Source organism: Typopeltis vanoorti, chromosome 5 (assembly GCF_054136105.1).
Source record: "Typopeltis vanoorti isolate ZY-2024b chromosome 5, IOZ_Tvanoo_1.0, whole genome shotgun sequence".
Taxonomy (NCBI): Eukaryota; Metazoa; Arthropoda; class Arachnida; order Uropygi; family Thelyphonidae; genus Typopeltis; species Typopeltis vanoorti.
Genome location: NC_143553.1, coordinates 135,300,455 through 135,319,988, shown reverse-complemented (window position 1 = coordinate 135,319,988; position 19,534 = coordinate 135,300,455). Strand labels below are relative to the sequence as shown.

The window sequence follows — 19,534 nt, the reverse complement described above, 5'->3', positions numbered from 1 at the left end:
ATCTTTTATTCTGACTGATTGATTTTGTTAACGAAATCCAGACAGTCCAAAAACTCCCCGCTCTGCACTCCCAACCAATCACGATCTGTCTCTGCGCAGATGTAAACTACGAATAAAAATCGTGGTATTCAATCATCATGAGAAAAACTGTTGGGCGGAAGGGTATTTGACTTCCATTTAACAAAATGCACGTTACAAAAATTCATAAATGCTTCTACTTATTAAATGGCACTTGTTTATCAGCAATCTAACAGCTGAATGAAGAATGATCTGTTACTACCCGTTTGGATCGAGTGTCATCGAGTTAAAAAAGTACATAATGAAAAATGTCATTGCAGTGGATCATGACAGCAAGTGCCAGTTCAGTGACAAAAGGGGTTAATCTAAACAAAGACGTTTAATGGATTATTCTTAATGGTTCTTTATTCGAAGCCATCACAGTTCGTGATGCGTGCTAAATGCACCTTTAGTGAAAAACAAGTATATTTCTCAATTATTCTTCATATTGATCACCAAACACCGGTTGTCAAGGAAGCATAGTACCTTCACCTTGAAGGGTCAGATACCTGTTGCTTTACGTTCCCTCCCCTGTGAAGCAAACGCCAAGGGACCGGGCCAACCTGCCATTTTTCACGCCAATGGCGCCACACTTCAATTACTACATTAACTTTTTCCTTCAGGCAACGACGTAAAAACCTGTGTTCAGTCAGTTCGTCACCTCACTCTTCCCCACTCAACAGGGAATCTATGGCATGGTGCTTTGATTAACTAACACTGAGCGAAGGACATTGCAACCGACCAACACTGCACAAACCATAAAGAATTCCTATCACTAGTAGTTACCGATAAACATGGTATCTTGTTGACAACACACGAACATGATTCGTTTTGGTTTTTTCTTACGAAGGGAGAAGTAGAAAGATAAAGATTTTTCTCATTACTCTGACAGGATGGATCCTAGAAATCACTCTATCTAAAGATAAACAGGTTTGGGAGGACGTAACTGTCAATATAAACCATTTACCACTGACCATACTTCATTGTTGATTGCAAAGTCGTCATAACTGAAACTAGAAAGAAAATGTGTACATCTCACGCCATCTAACGTGATTGAAATGAACTAGTCAAAAGTAATGTACTAAAGTGTTTAACAATTTTTGTAGTAGCCCACAACTGATTATATTATGAACTGATTTTTTTTTACTCATTTATAAATAAATGTTATTTATTATCATGATTTACAATTCAACAACAGGCCTTTTTTTTTTTTTTTGGTTCTAGAATTTCGCTATCGCGGGTCTATCTTGACATGTGGTGGCAATGCGGCCCTAGTTACGATAGTTCTTCATTGGTGTTTAAGGGACCACAGTGAAGCAGTACCAACAAAAGGATGGTGGCTAATCCACTGTTGCAGGGTGGTGATTCAGAGAATAAACAGAGGGCAACAGTGGTGGACAATGGACATCCTGTTTGCCCATTCCTAATTGCCTAGCCATCTCCGAAAATAAAATACCCATATTTGCAGAGAGAGAAACATTATTACAACACTAAGAATATACACAAGTTTTGTACGCATTCGACAAATAAAAAAAAAAAAAAAAAAAAAAACCTCGGAGACCGCATTTATTCATGAATGAAGTAAGCAACTACTTGAATCAATGTTAAAAATTTTTTTTTCAAGTAGTCCACCAAAACCAGAAGAAAAATTTCCCAAATCAACTTGCAAATGGCATGAAAAGAAAATCTGAATAACTAGACACATATTAACCTGCATTAGTTGTGCATACAGGCGCTCTTTGCTGTGGAATCGAACTTTATTCATCTTAAATTTTTTTAAAAAAAATAAATAATGGGACTATCATAAAAAATTAATTTTATTTATAAACCCGCATTATAATAAAAGTTTGAGAACAATCAGATAATAATACCACATCGGACAACACAAATATGACAATAATTGCGAAATGATGAACTCATGGAATGTATAATAACTGGATTTTGCATTTGCATTTGGGAGAACTCTCATTTTTCCTATTTGGAAAAAATGCAATCCGATTCTTTTATTCTGGCTCCAATCATCTGAATTAAAGAAAAGTAAAACCCCTGAATTTATGAGTATACATAAATCGGACTATCGCTGAAAACAAAGAGAATATAAACCGAGATAATATAACAATATTTCAAAACGTTTATCAATAAATTTTATTGTTTCGATTTCCTGTGGGAAAAGTTAATTTAAAAGATTCTACAATATTGTAGAATCGTTTATGAAACATTTGGAGTGCAACGATGAGACACTGCGCTCATTAATTGAAAAAAAACCTCTGTTCGATTCGGGTCGTGACGAGAGGAATATGGATTTTATGTGGACTTTTCAGTTGAAGGTGTTAGCCGATCTCTTACGAAGTTTTTTTTCCCTCCCGGAAACTTGAATTTTCCATCCCGCATACAGGCAAATCGACCACAGAATTCACACAATTTACGTACAAAAGATACTACTGGTGGGGAACAGACGGCGTTATAAGGGCTGTGATGATGCTGTTGTTGATGTAAATGAGTTGTGTAGAGTGGAGTGCCCTCTCACGAAGAGTTCGTAGACATGTATGGGCCATGAGGCTTCTATATGGACTGTAGAGCCTGGTACCTACTACCTTGGTATACGGATGATAATAATAATAATAAAACTGGGCGTTGAAATATTTTGAAATCTGACAACTTAATATAACAGTTTAATTAAATTGAACATTTAATTAAAATTATACTTTTTGCGTACTGCGATACATTCAGCTCGATTAATTGGCAAAGTTAGTAGCTTCAAAACAGCGATACATTTAAAATGGCGTTTCTCTTCCCCCTTTAACCCTACTCAATTCACCTGAAATCTTTTGTTAGATTCGAAAGAATGTGTGGCGACTATTCAGACAAATGTATAAACTAAGATGAAACACATTAGTCTTTACGGTGATTTACAAGAAAGTAATCTCGGAAGCCGATATTACTTTCACTATTTTCGAGAAGGATGACCTCCATACATCTGTAAAAGTAGGACGAGAGGGGGATAGCAACAGTCCTATATTTAATAACGTGCACTAAGAATACCGCGACTACGTGATTATTCAAGTTTGCTAATCCTAATAAGCAACTTAAGGTCAACCCAATGCGTCCGATACGTTGGGGTTAAATGGGAGTGTTATAAATCATTTAAGTAAGCAAAATTACGGAGTTGAATGTCTGAATTTTCGATAATCATGTGCCATTTCTCAAGTCGTTGTATCAATGTTTTCACCAGCCGAACCCTATGCATAAAATGAGCAATTAAAAAGCAAATGAAAAATGTATTCTCTTGGCACATATGCCAAGATAATACACATCATCTACTCATTTCCTTTAATCTTTACAGCCACTGCTAGCTTGTCCTCTCACCACACCTTCTGCAGACGTGTAAAAACTTCCTTATGTGTAAAAGACAAGCGAGTTGGTGCACCTTTTAGATCTCCCCAAAAGCCCTGAGGTGTACGCGAATCAAATAGGCGAGAAACTAAAAGGCTTCTTGTGAAAAGCGGGCGGTCCGGGGATCAGCAGCATTCATCTCCACCCCTCCCAACTTAAGAAGGGGGCACACATCTTTAAAGAATAGCCCGTTAGCGACTCACACCTCCAGTATACATTTGGGGAGGCATTTTCAAACTCCGGAGGACTTCCTACTTAAAGTGTACGACTATGTTTGAAATGGATGGTCGACAAAAAAAAAAAAAAAAAAAAAAATCCGCCAATATCCGATCAAACAAGCCACACGATTCTGGTATAGAACTCTTCAAAATTATTTCCACCATACACGAGCTGCCTTCAGAAGTATACATTCATCCATGCGTACAAAAACCGACATAACAGACGCCAAGCAATTGATTGAGTGCTGTTGTCAAGGGCAACCATTTATTCGTTTCACCTATTGGGATCCCATATCACAATAGACACTACAGTACTTTGTTCCAATCACAACTTCGAAGGCGTCGAAGTAAAGAACAAAATTATATCTTTAGAAAATTTTAAACTCAACCACCATGTCTAATAGTAAACATGATTTTTTTTTTCCCCTTTTCCCATCGTCCTTGTTTGACAGGTTCGCACATACGCAGCCCAAGAGTGCGTGCCAAGTTTGAGAAAGTGACATCTCACATTTATCATGGATGTTATGATAGGTCCTGGCATAATAAATGATGTCCACACACGAAGGCATAATCTGACAAAGTGTCACCTTTTGTTTTATTTATTTTTTTTCTTAGAGCTCAATTCGCAACTTTCTCCTAAGCTTGCTGCCTATTTTCTCGTCTGCCAAAGCACTTCAGACGAGTTTATCAAGCGACGCTGATCTACACAACAGTTCAAACTGTGAAACATCGATAGTCAACAACACGCAAGTTTTTTTTTGAAGAAACAAACATTATTATAACTTATTTCATTTTATTTTTTTAGTCCTATCGTCTGTACTTAACGTTCAAAGTTTATGCAGTTTTTCGCATAAATAAATTCTATAAATTAAGAAACTTTTTCCCAAAATACCCCTCTTTTTTTTTTTTGTATTTATTCCACGCTTTGAGTTGTTAATTTGTGACGGGAATGTTTTATTGATTTATTTTTTGTTTTGTACACCTATTAAAACATAATTTGCGTCATTTATGGCTGCAGGTCAGGTGTAAACAGCCTACAGGAAGTGATCTTTAGTTCCGCTAAGACAGTTTACAAATTGATGATTTTGAAGATGTGTTGCGACAGATTCGTCTGCCAAATTCCAGGCACGTATGATCCATTTTCGAGATCATAACAGAAAGCTTTCTAATTTCGTATTGGAGTCAAATCGTGGTCGTAATTCATATTCATCATGCGGTCGGTTACACGTCTTCAGACATAACAATTTTCCATCAAGCTCACACGCGCGGCACGATCTGCGATTATAATCGTCAAGCGATGTAAAAACAAATGTATTGTTAGTAAAGTTTTACAACTATAACTCAATCTACAAATTAAATAAAACGTTTTCCCTCTCCTCCCCCGAGATTTAAAGCATCACTTACTAATGCCACTAGTGGAATACACAGTTAACAGCGCCACCAACTTGAAAAGCGAGTTTGTTCTTCCTTGAAACATATCCACGTCACCTGCAAAGAAAAAAAAAAAAAGAGAGAGAAATTAAACTATTTGATTTTTTTATTTTTAATAATATCTATTGCAATTAACACACAAAATTAAACAGTAGAAACAAGAAACTACTCGCGTATGAATACAGTGCAACGTCATGTGTTTGAAAGTAAGCAGTGCCTGTTTAACTTACTGTCGAAACTTGAACATCTGCTTTCCCATATGTGCGATTACAGTCGTAAAACAAGGCATGGGAACTAACGAGAAAAAAAATTTTTTAAATATATAATTATTTATCACAACGCAGATACAAAATCATGCTGGATCAATGCATACATACAAACGCGATCAAATAGTGTATGTTCGTGTCTTTATGCGTGTGAAACCCATAATTTCAGTCTGTGACCATGCCCTGGAATTCTCTGTTATGCTACTGTTAGAATTGAGTATAAGGAGTCCGTTTTTAATTAAGTAGCAGCACATGACTGTTGGCGTTTCCTAATTCTCACTTCCTGCCTTTAATTGTGGAATAAACTGAATTAAACAGTAAAATTAGAAAAATGGAATATAAGGGGACATTTTTGACTGAACTATTAAAATCATTCACATGTTATTTCTAATATTTAAGGACGAAATGATTTTTTATTCCTTTAATATTATTAAAACGCTACCAAAAACGCAACATAAGGAGCCATCAGCATCCCGTATGTTATAAATGATGTATCCCCCCCCACACACACACACCACCACCACCCTCCGTGTAGGACGCAAAATGCCTTAACGAAGTCAGTTAAGGATTAATTGGAATTCGCAGGGAGCAAGAACATGGAGAAGCAGAGACCTCACTTAAAATTTGAGAGCACAAATAATAAAGAACAATTTAAATTTAATTTATCGGTGAATTAATATTAACCAGTATTTTAATAACAAATGTATGGGTTAGACTTTGTAATATCCCAATGAATTATGATTATTTTTTATTTCATTCTAGAATATTCGTTGCCTTCTCTTTATGTTCTTTTTTCAAGGTGATGGATTAGGCCCCAATCTGAATAATCATCCATCATTTTCCAAGATTATGTTAGTCCTGTAGTATGTTTTGGAAAGTTTTTTTTAGGAACGATAAGGCTTTGGATAAAAACTGGCCGGCTATAAAGGATTATATGACAGAACAAAAATATTTGAAAACCAATATATATCCAAATGAAAGAAAACTTAATCACAGCTGGATAATTTTTTTAAAATGAATAAACATCAAATCTCGAGAGACACTGTTTAAATTATGGATGTGCTATGAAGTGACTTACCCAGTCGATTTTGTTGCTATTGTTTGTCTAATAAAGATAACGAAAGAATACCCACTCAATCTTCGATGCACCGTACTTAAATCACAAGAACAAACCGGTTACTGGTCTCTCACTATATATAATTGTTTTATTTATCTCAAAAACGATAATAACAGGCCTAAAAACGTTACAAAAAGCTGAAATTCTATCTTTTGTCATGTTAAATATGTGTCTCAAAGTGGGTTAGAACTCGTCTCGGGTTATTCTTGACCTAAATAATACCTATGTTACCCGATATTTCAAATAAATCGACATCTAGCCTGAATATGTCACGCTACGCTGGCCTACACCTGTCTATTACATTGTACAAACAACATACACAAAAAGTTAAAAATAGAAACTATACTGATGCACAATATAACGAAGTAGAAAAATAATAGCTTAAAAAAGAATTCGACTTTGTATTACATTGTGCTCTCTCTTAAAAATCGTCAGTACAAATACTTCAGACGTATTAGTCTGGTGAGCAATGTGCTGCCGAGACTGGAATTATAATGGTGTGAATTGGTTTATGCAACTTATGCTCCTACAGACCATCCAGTCCAACCTAACGACGACCAACAGAGTAACAAATGATTTCGTTCTCCGTAGGGAGGACATGTTTTTCTCACTCCACCCTCACCCCCAAGAGCGGGAAACCTGGGAAGATGGCCTTTACAGTTTAATATATGCACAACCACCCATAGAGTACCAGTTAAAGCCATCTCGTTTCTCTTCAAACCATCGACTTTGACAAGTATTTCTTTTTTTTTTCTTTTTTTTTTTTTTTTTAGCAATGTCTACAGGACAAAGAGACTTATTACCAGAAAATAATTTACGAAATTAGATTTGCTTGCACGTTTGCCTCCTTGGGGATCATCACGACAGCCTCCATAGTGTATTGACTTCTGACCTTTGCATTAACGACAACTGGTCTGCTATTACGAAAAAAATCAATCAGTTCTGCCAGGAACCACAAAAATTCTTTCCTCTCCTCTGCGATCGTTTATGAGCGCTCAGGCTCTTGAAATAGCAGGAAATTGGGCGAAAACAGAAGGATGATGACGGCCACGTGGTGGGGATGTCTGGTAGAATGGTCACGATGTGTCGTTGTGAAACCGAACACCTTTATCCTCTTGTACAAATCACTCTAAAGAGTGTTGACGACAGCTTGTAAGGCGTTAGGAACATTTGGACCATCAGTGCGTTGAAAAGCGAATTGCCCAACCCCGTACAAGAAAAAAAAAAAAAAAGAAAGAAAAGAAATATGAGATACAGAACATGATGTATATTGGTTACTCTTTATCTTTTGCAGTGTTTCCTACTAGTAAGCGGTGGAGAAATCTCTGAAGAGGTGCAGAAGAGAAAATTGAAACTAATAAGAATGAAAATCACAATAACAGTGATCGCAATTAATTTTCAAAATAATAAAAGTCAAAACCAAAGGTTCAGTTATACTGGAAAATATTAACATCGTTTACTCAGTAAGAATAGATTAATATTTTCTCAAATATTTTTCCACTGACGAGGACATCCACGAAGAGCTACGGTATTAATATGGTTAAAGGGCAGAACAAAAAAGAAAATCATTCACAGCTCTTCGAATGTACAAAATTACTGATTACTGTTCACACACTTTTCAATGCCAATTCACTTCCTCAAGGAAGCGACATTGAGGAGACACTGAACAGAAACGAAAGTCTGTGCTGTTTTTACTAGGAATGGAACGAATCGGCAAGACAAGCTTTACCACTCAATCAATCAGAATACTTGCTGTTGATTACACGGATCTAACCATTTCAAGATTTTGAAATATCTTCCATATTGTAGCGGTATTCCATAGATGGGAAGGATGTGGAATTTGTAGAAGCAGTTGTTATCGTTAATAAAATATTTCAAGCAGTTATTGAAGTATTTTAGTAAAGCTAGTCTTCACGAAAGACCGAAACAGTGAATCTGGCTACAATCTGACCAAAATAAGTTATAAAAATCTCTTAAAACATATTTTTAAGCAACCAACTAGATGCTTGTGCAGCTCGTAATAACTTCCATAACGCTAGATCTGAAGAAGGACGACCAAGTAAGTTCGATCTCAACCACTCACTAGAGAATTTTCCCCTCCATCAGGTTTTTCCCAGTTAGCCATTCTATGCTGCAGGTACGTGTGTTTTTCCCTCTTCTCGAAAATGGATTTTAAACATCACAATTAAAAAAAAAAAAAAATCGACTCACTACTTCACACAACAATACAAGTGTTAGGATTAGGAACACGAGATGGCCGCAGTTGTCTGTCATGTCTTCGTGCACCTTGGTCTATGCAAACCAGCTGCAGATCACACTTATCTTCTGGCGACTGGGCAGGTGGAAATCGACTGCCAACTGATATTCAGAAATATATAGCATAGGGAGTGCATTTTACTCCCTTCGGGAGATGAGAAGGTGTAAATTTATTATATATTTTTTTCTCTAAGTATTGTTCACCACAATCTCCCTTCGTGATATCCGAACTTTTCTCTTTTACAAAACTACCGCACAGTAATTTTGTAAAAATTTGAAGTCACTTCAATAACATATATCATTTAATAGAACGTTTTCCAATAAGATCAGAAATGAATTCGTAATCCACTGGGCCATGCTAGTACCGATACAGAGTAATGGTATCATAAATCAATGCTACATGAATGTATCATAAGTTTTTCGAGTTTAAAAGCGCAAAATTACGCTTTTAATTTTACCAAAAGATTATATATAAAAAAAATATATATATATACAGTATATAACTTTATAACATTTTCTGCATAACTTTGGGATCTATTTGGGCTGGTTCTCAAACTTCAGGAGTTCGAGCAAACGCTAAAGTAGAATATATAGCAAAGAAATTCATAAATCGTTGTAGTTTAAGACATGCAGTTTTTTCTTCTTTCTCATACAGTTATAATAAACAGCAACCATCCATCTTCCACTGTCTACAATATCTCACTTGAGTTTTTGTAAAGAAAAAAAAAATTTTTTTTGTTGTTTGTTTGTTCCGCTTCAGATGTGTTCGAAGTGATTTAACGCTTATATCGACTCACAGAAGCGTTTCAAAAGAATCGTTTTAGCTTGTTTCGGCCTTCCTTTGATGTCTATTGGAATCGAGTGACTTCCGCTGAACTTTCTGCGACCGAAAATTAGGAACAATATTCTTTCTATCTAGGATAATCTCAAAATTCGAACATTTAAAAAAAAAAAAAAAAGACATTCATAATCTGAATTCAAACCTCTCAATGATTTTGGAGGAAAAATATGTTCCATTTTGAAATAGGTAAAAGCAAAAGAAAAAAAAATTGAGTCACTCTCGAATCTGGAAATGCCTAAGATTATTTTTACAAAGTTTAAAATTATCACTTGCAAATGAATAATACCAAAAGCAAGAGCAACGGACACAAACACTCACCTTACAATAAACACGTGCAGGTGGTCCTATAACGTCAAAATGCTATTAACCTAACACGTATAAATGCTGACCGTGACCCAGTAGTGAAGAAGTAGGAGGAAGCTACAGAAGATTGACCGATGACACACCGCGGGGAGGAATTTTATGTTGTATCATACACACAGTGATGGCGTCAGAAATAATAGCCTGACAAATGAGGTCGCCGAAATAGTCAACTCCTTCGGTAACTCTATTAAAATGGCACAAAACTGGCATACGAATGATAAAAATAAATAAATGAATATGGTTTATTAATTCTGGCTTTTTTTGCCTCGAGATACAGGTGTAAAGGAGGCGTTGTTGCAATACCAGAGGCCTACTTCGTCTGATTAATTGCTCCGTGTGACTAATTGCTGGAAAATATATTGAAAATCTATCTCCATCATCTCCATAGGCGAACGTGCAAAAAAAAAAAAATAATAATAATAATAAAATAAAATAAAACTAATAATCATAATAATAAGATAGATGCATTAACACTTCTGTCTGTCTACAACGCCAGTTCTACCTCGCTTTCACAAATAGCATTTTCTTCTTATACGGTATGAATATATTTTGTATCACCTACTTTATAGACGCAGGAGAGCGGATAAAACACACTTTGATAATGGCAAGATGGAACTGAATCACAATATGATAGTATGATATGGATGTCCTTGGAAATTATTATTTTTTTACGTGACTCCCAACCACGAAAGGTTGGAAATCTATAGTACGTTAGTACGGTGGGCTATGGATTTTGTAAAATTATTTTTTAGATTATTATGTATTTTTTACATAAACTCTAGAGACCAAACGTGAAACTTTTTCAAGACGCATCTGGCCTTCAATAAGCGGGGATTGTCACATCATGAAATTCATTTCCCACCTAAAGACAATCGCAAACATCTGTGTCCCTGGCAAGATTCGAACCTGCAGCCCATTAGATGGCAAGCGGGTACGTTAGCCACCTTGGCCAACCAGCAGGCATTATTGGCGGCTTGAAGAGACATGAAGATAAATTAAAATAAAATAAAAGTTGTAATTACTACATTAGTTAATATTTATCTACAGAAGAGAATATTTTGCCACAAAGAATTATAACTGGGACTATAATTTTGTATTAAAATAACCTAAAGTCGTACACATACACCGTTTGGATAGCTAATTACCAGTGCATTACTGCAATGCCACTCGAAGAAATTTTAACCATTGCTTTTCAGGGTGCGATTAAATATTCCATTTTTATATTAGTGCCAGACATCTTGTATTGTCTATGAACAACAAATGACTCTAATATACTGAAATGCTTCCAATATATTTCTTAATCTAGGGATAGATTTCCATGTAACCTGGGTCATTTTTTAATTAAGTTCGTCTTCTCATGTTTCTGATAATACACAATAACAGCAATATTAGTCGTGTTAACTAAATATCAACAAGAAGTGAAATGGACTCAATCCAATAAATAAATTTATTCCTTTTTTTTTTTTTTTTTTTTAAGTCTTTACAGCACACATAGTACAAGTGCAAAATAAAGTCATGTGGAAGTTACTGTCAGTGATTTAATATCGGAAGGGCTAAAAACCAATGGTGACGAAACGCGACACACGTACTACAACAAGCTGTTTGTTATTGGATTTATTTTGATTATTATAATTTCCTAAACATCAGAACAAAAATATGCGTATAACAGTTTCTTCGAAGTGTATAGTATAGTGCGATACAGTGGTGAATTGTATAGTCTACAGTGGTCTACAGCACTTCTGCAAGTGTCATGTAACAATAATAATTTGTATGTGCGCACGCAAGGTACCGCATGCGCACAACACAGTACAAATTATTACTAATTATATTCTACATAATACTATAATATCATTACTACTTCCAGAAAATCATTCTCGTATTCACTGATTTTTATTAATTATTATTTTACTCAAGGAAGTATAGACATTTTAGATTTCTCATAAAATATTAAATGTATTATAATGCATTTACTGTGATTTTTTTTATTAATATGCTTTTGTAATTTTCGGTACCGACGTATGATATTTTAAGCACCACATTTCAAAAGATATTACCAAGTAATATTGGACGAAAGTCATTTTAGCATGTTGAAAGTATATATATAAACGTAAATAATTTTTATTCTAATGTTTTCTAGTAAATAACTGATTTTTATTGGGATATATAGATTTTTAAAGGATAGAATAAAACTATAAAAATATTTTTAAATAGTTAAACTATAGCACGTTTGCTAAATATCGTCACATCTTATGTCGGATAATGCGATCGGAAACAGATCGCCGTATCCAACTTAAGAATGAATTATAGTCAATGTCCAGTTGTGATGTATGTTTGACTAGTGTAAACCAGTCAATAATTATTTCTGATGATTTCCGCATATTGACAAAATTCACAGTCATGACAGAACAACTTCGATCCTGTAACAACCTATTTGGAGATTAAATACGCCGTCAAAAACTATTTTGAACCGCACAAACTAAAGAATTCTAACGCACGTCTACGTTTACTGAAGTGCCTTGCTGTCAGATAAAGGCAAAGTTCGAGGATATCTTGACCACACCGTAAAAACCAAAGTTCCTTACCTCTCGCCAATCGCCCTCACCTCGGCGGGAACTCACATCGCTTCCGTCGGGACCACCGCTACTGGCTTCTGCTCAACGAACACCCGCACGCGGATATCCCCGGCGAAACATAGCAACTCGCGTTTCTCTCGCGGTCTCCTGCTGTTTGTTAATGTACGTGGGCCGAGTCGTGCCACGAACAGTTACAGGTTGGGGGGAAGGGAGAGAGAGGGGGGGGATCACGTGACGAACAGGATTGGAGAGATGGCAGGTTAGAGAGCGGAAGAAGAAGACGACGCTGTCACATAAGAGTGGCGGGGGACGGTTTGAAAACTGTGCGTTCCGATGTCCGGTTTATTACCACGCAACCCCATGCTTGCTAAATTAACTGCTGTTCACCTTCGCTGTAAAGAACCACCTTGGGCAATGCATAACAGTTCTCGAGAAAATACCTGCAACTTATATGTTATTTATTTATTCAATTGGAGGGTCGTGTTAACTTTAAAAAAAAAATCAAAACGAGCTCTTAAATCGAAGGTCGAATCACTAAACTTGTTAAATATGAGTAGAGAAAAAACATAAATAAAGAAAACGAATAATCTTATTTTTTATTTATTTAAAATTTTGCGTAAGAATAACGTTGAGCGTTTTGTTTTTCTTTAAATTCTCAAGGTTTACAGCAGATTGTATCTGGCCAGTGTGTGTGTGTGTGTGTGTGTGTAAGGAGACCGAATGCGATCTACTGTTCAGTTCTGCAACAGCTCCAATAAATGACCACAGCCTTCATATTTGCAACCGAAACTTGGTGATTATTTCAGAGGTAACTCACAGCGCCTTCTAGCTTCGTTAGGCCTAATCGGTCTACATGAAAATGACTCGACAGCAGATGGTCTGATTTCGACGTAGCTGGATATAAAAAGGCCTTGATGGAAAATTATCGATCCGGTTTATTTTTGTTGAAATCGGATAATCATAATAATGTGATGGAATGATTTAAAATGCAAAAATGGCACCTAGCAGAGTTACCTTTCGTGACGGTACTTCTTGGAATACGCGCGCGCCCAAGGAACTAAATATTAAACTTATTTTCACACTAATCTTCTCGCTTTAAAGAAAAAAAAAAAATTAAGTAACATATAAACGCAAATAATCTGTCCTACTCTTTACTAGGAACAGTCGATGATCTCCGATTGCGTTAGTTTAGTCGGGGGATTAATTAAGTCCACTACTCAATATTTTAATCAGTCCATTAATCCATTAGTCGCCTCCGTAGCGCATTCCAATTCGATTGCAATAGGCCTAAGTTCGATTCTCGTCGCGACGGGAGGAATCTTTATCTGGACGATTTCAATCGCAGGTGAGTTAGCCGATCTCATACGGAGGTAGCAGGGTTTTTTCTCCCGGAAACTCGGGTTTTTCAACCCACATACAGACAAATCGGCCCTTCAGAACACACGCAATTTACAGACAAAAAATACCAGTTGCGGTGGGCGATAGATGACGTTGATGGAGATGATTCGTAGTAGAAGTTCGATGTAGTGGTTGAGAAAGTTGTAGGTATCCTTCCGCGATGAGTCTTCGGACTCCTTGGAGGTGTCAGGAATAATAATAATCATAATAATCGATATTCTCATAGATGAACAATAACAGAAGAGAAATGGAATAAGAATTGTAAATAACATACTAAATCAGACGTTGCTATGCAGATGGTGCTGTACTGTTAGCAGACATATTTACAAAGAGAAGTCTTTTATTTCCAACAGGTTTGCCAAAACTATATGGAAACACGAATAAATAAATAAATAAAAGCCATGGGATTAGTATGCAACCAATCGGGTAAATTACAAATAAATAGAAAAATAATGTAGCAAGTGATAAAGTTTAAATATTTAAGAATTAGGGTTCATTCGAACGAATAATAGAAAATGAAGTAAAAGAGCAATCACTTAGGAACTTTAGATACTTAGGTTCGACAGTGAAAGAGGATGGAGAAAGAAGCAAAAAAAAAAAAAAAAAAAAAAAAAGACTGGATGTTTAAACAGAACTATACGAATTTAAATATTTAAATATCACAACTGAGACAAGTAAGCCTCTGGAGCTCAACTGGTATAGAAAGATCTTTGGTTCGAGTTCTGTTTATGGCGTGAGGAACTTTATCGGGTGTTTTCAATCAAATGGTAAGCTAGTCGGGCTCACAAAGTTTTCTATCGGAAACTTTTTTTTTTTCTTTGTCCCTCAAAACAGGCAAACCAACTGGAAGAATACATAAATATACAGACATAAGGACACTGCGGAAATAAGGATTAACACCCAATTCCGTCGGATTTGGTTTCGAATACCTGCACGGTAAAGTGCGGGTCTACGCTTAAGCGTACATCAGGAAGGAACTAAGACAACTATAAGACCGGTTTTAATGTATGCATCTGAAACAAGAGCTGAAACAGTTAAAAGCAAACAGATGACACCACAACAGAAATAAAAACACTTAAAAGTGTGGGAGAAAAAAAAACTGACAGGATCAGAAATGAAGAAATAGTAAAACCAGTGTGCCTTACAACCGGTAAATGAATGGACGCCAAACAGTAAAAAAAGAAATGCCAAAAACATGTCAACAACAGAATGCCAAAAATAAAAATAAATAAATAAAAAATAAATAAGATCAAATAAAAATAAAATAAAATAAAATAAAACAGAACGAACTGTTAACTGCGTATGTGTGTGTGTGTGTGAGTGTGTGTGTACCTGTTTTATGGGATCAAGAAATCCTGTTTTCTCCCTATGAGGCCATTTAACTCACCTTCAAATGAAAAAAAAAAAAAAAAAAAAAAAAAGCCCTTCTCCTCGGGAGGAGAATCGAACCAGTTTTTTTTTTTTTTTCAACCGAAGAAAGAATGTCGCCTTGTGTTTCTGTGTTACAAGAAGTGCTTTTATGTTAATAAAAGCACTTCTTGTAACACGATTAATGAGCACGATTCTTCTTCTTCTGCAGCTTTTTCCCACTTAAGTAGGGTCGCTGTCTGTAGTGAGTCTTTTCCACATCCTCCTGTCTTGGGCTGTAACCACATCCAAGTTCTTCATCCTCAAGTCCTCCTCGACCATCTCCCTCAATCTCTTCTTTGGCCGCCCGCGCTTCCTCCTCCCCTGCATATCCATCTGCATGACCTTTCTTCCCACATATTCGTCCTCCCTCCTCATCATATGACCAAACCATCTCAACCTTGCCTCCTGTATCTTTTCTCCTAAGTTCGTAACTTTCACCGTTTCCCCTTACATAATAATTTCTCAGACGATCCTTTCTAGTCATACCACACATCCACCTAAGCATTCTCATCTCCGCTCCCTCCATCCTGCTGATGTTATTTTTCCTCAGGGCCACAGTTTCCAAAGCATACGTCATAGCTGGTCTCACTACTGTCCTGTAGATTTGGCCTTTTAGATTGATCGGCACCCTCTTATCGTATAGCACTCCAGCCATCTCTCTCCAGTTCCTCCATCCTGCATTCCACTTCCTTCTCAGCCTCACCATCCTCTTTCATTGTTGAACCTAAGTATCTAAAGTCACTGACCTTCGTGATGACTTTTCCTTCTAGCTCCAGATCTATCTCCTGGCCGCCATCCACTCTGCAACACATATACTCTGTCTTACTTCTGCTCAACCTCATACCTCTCTCTCTCTCTTCCTTCCAGTACTTTCCAGTTTAGCTGCCACTTCTCTTGATTCTGCACATAGCACGATGTCATCCGCATACAACATAGTCTAAGGCGCGTCTTCTCTCACCTCCTCCGTCACCACCTCCATCACAATATTAAACAGGAACGGACTTAATGCTGACCCTTGATGCAAGCCAACTGTCACTGGAAAGCTTTATGTCTCTCCCAGGCAGGTCCGAACTCTCGTCTTCACATTTCTGTACATCTCCAGCACTAACCTGACATATTTCTCCAGTACCTTCTTTTCCCTCAGACAACTCCAGACTTCTTGCCATGGCACTCTATCGTACGCTTTCTCCAGATCAATAAACACCAGATGTAGCTCCCGTTGTTTCTCTCGAATAAACCATGAACACGATTACATAAACGAAACTTTTATTTAAAAAAAAATGCAGACAGTAAAAATTATTTGATTTCTTCCATTCCTAAACTCCGATTGGATAATGACCCCCCCCCACACACACACACATACATACATACAAATAAGTATTTAAATGCATCTTCTTTTTTCAAGATATAGGCTAAAAGCCTATTTCGGCATATGTAAAGGACTATACTTTCATTCTCTTCCTAGGTCTTCGTCTATCTCTTTTCCCCTTAGCTTTATATTTTATTGCTTCCTTTCTTGGTCTTTCTTCTTCCATTCGTTGTGCACGTTTCTCCAATTCTTTTGGTGGTCTTTTATTTTATCATTTATTGTCTGTATTTGTAATTCCTTCCATATTTCATTATTTAGTATTCTGTCTATCCTTGTACATCCTTTAACTGCACTAAGAAGTTTCATTTAAGCTGCTTATATTTTATGATTATTATTTTTTCCCCCTTCTCTCTATCCAACTTTCTGAACTGTAATATCGTTGGCACTACCATGCCTTTATAAAATTTTAATTGCGTTTCATTCCCTGTTTTGCCTTTTGTTGTTCGTCTTATAGTACAGCGCTTACGACAAACAGTGTAGTTTATTATCCACATCATTATTATCTGCATCAAATATCACATCCTAAATATTGCAAATGCGTTATTTGTTCTACAATTTGGTTTTCAATTACTGTTTTAGTTCGCATGGGATGTTTGTCGCTAAATGCCATAGCATTTAGCGACAAAACTATGGCATTCACCATAACATTTGACAATGTTACGGTGAATGCCATAGTTTGTTTTCTTTAGGGAAATTCGTAAACTGAATTCACGAATTAGCTGACAGAAATGGTAAATGGATCTTTAAAAGTCTTCTTCTAATTTTTGTATGACTCGATCATCTGCAAAAAGCATTATATTTACTGTTGCATGTTGATTGATGATTATTCCTGGGTTTACTACACGTTTCCACTACATACTGTATATCTGTGGCGTCGTGTGCCCATTTGGGTTGGTTGTGCTATCGTGAAGCTTATGCAACCCGGGATACAAAATTGACATCAATTTGATTGTATTTTTATCGATGTATGAAAGTTATATAATTAGTTAGTTACTGTATATAATTATTGAAAGTTATATAGAAAATTATATATTAAAAACTTGTCTTTATCGGTGTCCTAAACACGTTAGTTCGCACTTCACGCACGCAAAACAGATGAAACTCGGAAAACAAAAACAGCAACTCGTGACAAATGACAAGGTTCAATTGGATTGGTTGACACAATAACCAATCACAGCCACTGTTTTCTGGGTGCTATTGTCTCAGCGCGCATCCTGTCTTCTGGGTGATTTAAAACCACTGGAACGCTAAGAATTTGACCCACTTCGCCATCTGTACGCCTGTTCAAAAAAATAAAAACAAATAAAAATCAGCTAACGCCTTTTTATTCCCGTATAAGGAGTATGCGAGGCCATTTAGCCCTATCTAACTTTTTGGAGACTGAGTGGGCAGTTCAATCTCCACTGGTACCCAATCAGAGATAGATGGCCCAAGGCTATCACTAATTAAGCGGCACACAGTGAAGAGAGACGGCACAACATATGCCGCCATCTCGTGGTCTCTAACCTTAACATAATATATTTAATATCTGACAAAATGTGAGTTCTACGGTCGATTTTCTTGAGTTTAAGGGACGAAAAACCCGAGTTTCCGGAAGAAAAAACCCGCTTACTCGTGCCAGAGAACTCGGGAACTGGTTGAAAAAAGGCTTAGAAAAATTTCCTCTAGTCACCGACTAGATTCGAAAGCAAATCTTCCTTCGTGCGGTTAAGTGCCGTGGTGTGCAAACGCCACATCCACTGAGCTGCACAGGCTCTACGTCTGTTGAAAGGTGTCCATATTTGTGGTCGCACACCCGGGCTATTAAAGCGAATGTGATGCAATGTTTACGCGTCGAAAAGTGCCCTCTTCATGAAGTATTAATATATTGCGTATAATTTTAGGAATCAAGCGAAGCGAGAACACAATTAGGGGAGACTTTATAAATGCAAAGGTATAATATCGGTGAAAGGGTACATCCCTTTCGGACTCCATAATTAGTTTCTATTTCTTCTCCTGTATGTATTGATTAATTAATATTTACGATTGCGGTTGTATTGTTATATAGGCTCTTAACTGCATTTAATGACCGTTTTGGATAGCCTCGTTCCTCTATTATATTCCATAATTTTGGTGTGTTAACTCAGCCAACCATTTTTTCGCAATCTGTATTGTGTTTATTTGTGTATAGGATTAATTTATTACGTATATATCATCAATGCAACTTCGACTCTTCCTGAATCCAGCCTGTTCCTCTAATCAACAATAGTGGAAAGTATTTTATTTAAAATTCTACTATAATAATTTGGTCTGAATGTGTTGTATATCATTAGCATTTAAACGCATCTTTATACAACGTATGAAAGTTAAAATCGTCCAAATTCCACGGTATCGTAATCATAAGCAACTGAGTGTATTCATTACTACTCATGCTATTTTTTTTTTTTTTAAATAATAATCTCGCTCATGAAAGGTTGTAAACCTTTAGCAGTGGTAGGCGCTAAGGATGAAATAATCCGAGAACTCTTGTAAAAGTATGATTATACTCGTAATTCTCTAAACGCATTTCGCTGATTTTATGGTTTGCATTTCATTCAAATACATTGTTCGATGTTTTCATTTTGCTAAATTACCTCTTTTCTTTTTAATTTTATTAACCAGCTTCCAAAAAACACCGACGATCAGGTGGTTTGAAATCTAGAAATAATTTCTATTTTATCATTGCGTAATTCATTAATTTACATAAAGATTCGTTTTTCTTCTAGATATTCTTTTGGAAAGTCTCTCTGATTGCATGCGGATATTGCTTGTTTCCCAGTTCCTGAAATGAAATGGAACCGACCTCGTTTGCAAGCCTCACAGG

General features: G+C 36.4%; 1 protein-coding gene across 2 annotated transcripts in view; it reads right to left on the bottom strand.

Annotated features, from left to right (window-relative positions):
* The window catches only part of LOC150106840 (fibroblast growth factor receptor-like 1), an 85,747-nt gene that overhangs the window by 50,215 nt on the left and 15,998 nt on the right, over positions 1-19,534 (bottom strand). Inside the window, exons 1-2 of one of the 2 annotated variants that reach the window (XM_090392749.1) lie at positions 12,525-12,652; positions 5,073-5,156 (exon numbers count right to left, since the gene is read on the bottom strand). In XM_090392749.1, the coding sequence (XP_090248875.1) occupies positions 5,073-5,145 (73 nt within the window). In that variant the 5' untranslated portion in view covers positions 5,146-5,156; positions 12,525-12,652. Of the gene's footprint in view, positions 1-5,072; positions 5,157-12,524; positions 12,653-19,534 lie in introns of those variants that run through there. The other variant, XM_090392750.1, reaches the window with a different exon arrangement.